We start from the raw sequence: 4093 nt of genomic DNA, 5'->3' as shown, positions 1-4093 counted from the left end.
CCCAAATAGCAAAACTCCTTTTCTACTTTAAGTGTCTCATTTCCTAATCTAATCCCCTCAGCATCACCCGATTTAATTTGACTACATTCCATTATCCTCGTTTTGCTTTTGTTGATGTTCATCTTATATCCTCCTTTCAAGACACTGTCCATTCCGTTCAACTGCTCTTCCAAGTCCTTTGCTGTCTCTGACAGAATTACAATGTCATCGGCGAACCTCAAAGTTTTTACTTCTTCTCCATGAATTTTAATACCTACTCCGAATTTTTCTTTTGTTTCCTTTAGTGCTTGCTCAATATACATATTGAATAACATCGGGGAGAGGCTACAACCCTGTCTCACTCCTTTCCCAACCACTGCTTCCCTCTCATGCCCCTCGACTCTTATAACTGCCATCTGGTTTCTGTACAAATTGTAAATAGCCTTTCATTCCCTGTATTTTACCCCTGCCACCTTCAGAATTTGAAAGAGAGTATTCCAGTTAACGTTGTCAAAAGCTTTCTCTAAGTCTACAAATGCTAGAAACGTAGGTTTGCCTTTTCTTAATCTTTCTTCTAAGATAAGTCGTAAGGTTAGTATTGCCTCACGTGTTCCAACATTTCTATGGAATCCAAACTGATCTTCCCCGAGGTCCGCTTCTACCAGTTTTTCCATTCGTCTGTAGAGAATTCGCGTTAGTATTTTGCAGCTGTGACTTATTAAACTGATAGTTCGGTAATTTGCACATCTGTCAACACCTTCTTTCTTTGGTATTGGAATTATTATATTCTTCTTGAAGTCTGTGGGTATTTCGCCTGTCTCATACATCTTGCTCACCAGATGGTAGAGTTTTGTCATGACTGGCTCTCCCAAGGCCATCAGTAGTTCTAATGGAATGTTGTCTACTCCCGGGGCCTTGTTTCGACTCAGGTCTTTCAGTGCTCTGTCAAACTCTTCACGCAGTATCTTATCTCCCATTTCATCTTCATCTACATCCTCTTCCATTTCCATAATATTGTCCTCAAGTACATCGCCCTTGTATAAATCCTCTATATACTCCTTCCACCTTTCTGCCTTCCCTTCTTTGCTTAGAACTGGGCTGCCATCTGAGCTCTTGATATTCATACAAGTGGTTCTCTTCTCTCCAAGGGTCTCTTTAATTTTCCTGTAGGCAGTATCTATCTTACCCCTAGTGAGACAATGAATTATATGAATTATATGAAGAGAGAATTTACGTGTTCAGTTGAATCTACTATTTGTCAGACACCGACTGTGAGTGTAGCAAGTTGTCCTAACTGAAGAAAACTTCGCAAGCGAAGACTGCTAAGTAAACATTTTTTCTCGATGAGCAATTTCGACAGGCCTATGCTGCCGTAATCGAATCTTACGCTTTGAAATGTTTACAACATATAGTCGGTCAGTGTTAAGTCCCTCCACGTTGCATATGTCCCTCCTACTACCATGAAGGTCACTAAACATTGGTATGTCAGATGTAAAAGTATTATGTACCAATATAAACGTAGCTATATTGCGCCGATTGCAAGTGTCCATGTTAACTATCAGCTGCCAGCTGCAGTTCCGTGCAACATAGTTACGTTTGTGTTTGCACATAACACGTTTACGCTGGACAAGCCGATATGCAGTGTTGTTCATGGTAGTGGGAAGTGCATATGCAATGTGAAGTGACTTGTGACACTGAAGGACAATGTGCTGCGAACGTTACAGACCATAAGGTCCGATGAAACCGAATGTTTTTCTAGCGATCTTGGCTTGCGAAGTTTTCTTCAGTTACCATGCATCGCAGATTACCCCTACTGACCACGCCAGGAAAATACAGGATGAGTCTTACTGATGTATATGACGCTGAGACAAGTAATTTAATATCAAGCACATAGGACCACAAATGTTTCGAAACAGCTGAAAAGAGGATGAGAGATTTTGAACATGTGACGTCACAACATGACACCTCGCCATACGTGCAGCGGTTGAACTAACTGATCTCTCCCTCCCGGTCATCCCAAACCTAGTCAACTATTGACGTCAATGTGGCTCAGGGCGTACGTGCACGACTGTAGCGCTTGCAGCTCATGGTACGAATCTTGCACGGTGCAGGAAGTATTTTCTTTGATTGGCTTAAACACTTACTATTTCATTTGCCGGTCTCGCGGAGCCCACAAGTTCATTGCACAGTACAGCACAACAAAAACTAGCGTACAGCGTCACAAGGAAATCAATAAAAGCTTGTGAGTGGCGTCGGTACAAATAAATGACCCACTTTTACTTTAGTAGATGATGTCTGTAAACAAAAGAAAATGGGAGAAAAGGGAAGAAAGAACAGCTTTTGCTCGGTTACAGCGTGGACAATAATTCTGGAACTTCTATGTTTACAACAAGTTAGATTTGCAGAAGGTGATTGGAAAAAAATTTGTCTAGCGAAGAGATATGTAGCACTTGTCTCTTCCACGAGGTACGTCATTTGGTGACGTCACACGTTCAACATTTGTCATCCACTTTCCGGCTACTTCTCAACATTTGTGGCCCCCTTTGTCTCACGTTGTATGACTTGGTCTGATGTCACATACGTCGCTTTGCGATTTTTTTTTTTAACGTTAGTAAGAATCACCCTCTACAGGTCAAGTTGTGTTTCACACGAGTGGCTGTGCCCGCATTTACTTTCGAGCGCAAAATAGGCGACATGCGGACGTCGGCTGTAACGTTCTTTTGGTCGTGCTGGTGCAGCGATCTGGAAGCTCCACCATCTGTTTTCTCCGAATGTCACGACTGTTGTAAGACTAACCTCTCCGCGTGTGTGCTGTGTGCCTGCAGCGGCCGCGGTGATGCCGGTGCGAGCGGTCGAGGCGACGCAGAGGCGACCAGCTGAGGCGGCGCAGAGGCCGGGGGCGGAGACGGCGCAGCAGAGTCCGGAGGCGGAGAGAGCGCAGAGGCCGGAGGCGGAGACGGCGCAGAGGCCGGAGGCGGAGAGGGCGCAGAGGCCGGAGGCGGCGCAGCAGAGGCTGGGGGCGGAGACGGCGCAGCAGAGGCCGGGGGCGGAGACGGCGCAGCAGAGGCCGGGGGAGGAGACGGCGCCGCAGAGGCCGGGGGCGGAGACGGCGCAGCAGAGGCCGGGGGCGGAGACGGCGCAGCAGAGGCCGGGGGCGGAGACGGCGCAGCAGAGGCCGGGGGAGGAGACGGCGCCGCAGAGGCCGGGGGCGGAGACGGCGCAGCAGAGGCCGGGGGCGGAGACGGCGCAGCAGAGGCCGGGGGCGGAGACGGCGCAGCAGAGGCCGGGGGCGGAGACGGCGCAGCAGAGGCCGGGGGCGGAGACGGCGCAGCAGAGGCCGGGGGCGGAGACGGCGCAGCAGAGGCCGGGGGCGGAGAGGGCGCAGAGGCCGAGGGCGGAGAGGGCGCCGCGGCAGAGGCCGGGGGCGCAGAGGCGGGGGGCAGAGAGGGAGCAGAGGCCGGGGGCGGAGACGGCGCAGCAGAGGCCGGAGGCGGAGACGGCGCAGAGGCCGGAGGCAGAGAGGGCGCAGAGGCGGGGGGCGGAGAGGGCGCCGCGGCAGAGGCCGGGGGCGGAGGGGGTGCAGAGGCGGGGGGCAGAGAGGGAGCAGAGGCCGGGGGCGGAGGGGGCGCCGCGGCGGTTCCGCCCCCGCAGCCCCGCGGCGCGCAGCGCGGCCTTGCAGGCGGAGCGGCAGCGCCTGCACAGGGAGGTCGTCACCCGCTGCTGGGAGCGCTGGATCGACGCCACCTTACAGGGCGCCCAAAACTGCGAGCAGCTGATTCTCGGCTGGCTCGAGGAGTACGAAGACTTCGAGGGCTTCTTCATGCGGAACCTCGCGCCCCAGGACAGCCCCGGCTCGCCCCCGCGCCAGACCTGACGGAGGGAGGGCGCCCCAAACGTCCGTGGGACGTCCAGCGAGGCAGTGGTGCGCGTACAGCTGAAAGCGACGACCGCCAACAGAACGTGAACGGCGGCGGGAACGGGTGGCCGATAGCGGCCTCTGAGCCACAGTGTGCTGCTTACTTGAGTGTATCATTATTGTTTTGTTTCGCACTGAAGACAAATGCAGAAAATAAAGTGCACACCGTTTTAACAAATTCTGTTTTCATTGCAAGCT

General features: G+C 52.3%; 1 protein-coding gene across 1 annotated transcript; it reads left to right on the top strand.

Moving 5' to 3' along the window:
• The first annotated feature begins 2815 nt into the window (after positions 1-2815).
• On the top strand, positions 2816-3853 carry LOC126234068 (translation initiation factor IF-2-like). Its single transcript, XM_049942904.1, has one exon. The coding sequence runs from the start codon at positions 2816-2818 to the stop codon at positions 3851-3853; it is 1038 nt and encodes a 345-aa protein (XP_049798861.1).
• The last annotated feature ends 240 nt before the right edge of the window (positions 3854-4093 follow it).

Source organism: Schistocerca nitens, chromosome 1 (genome assembly GCF_023898315.1).
Source record: "Schistocerca nitens isolate TAMUIC-IGC-003100 chromosome 1, iqSchNite1.1, whole genome shotgun sequence".
In the NCBI taxonomy this organism is placed as follows: Eukaryota; Metazoa; Arthropoda; class Insecta; order Orthoptera; family Acrididae; genus Schistocerca; species Schistocerca nitens.
The sequence above is the reverse complement of the archived record's forward strand: the minus strand, read 5'-3'. Positions and strand labels throughout refer to the sequence as shown.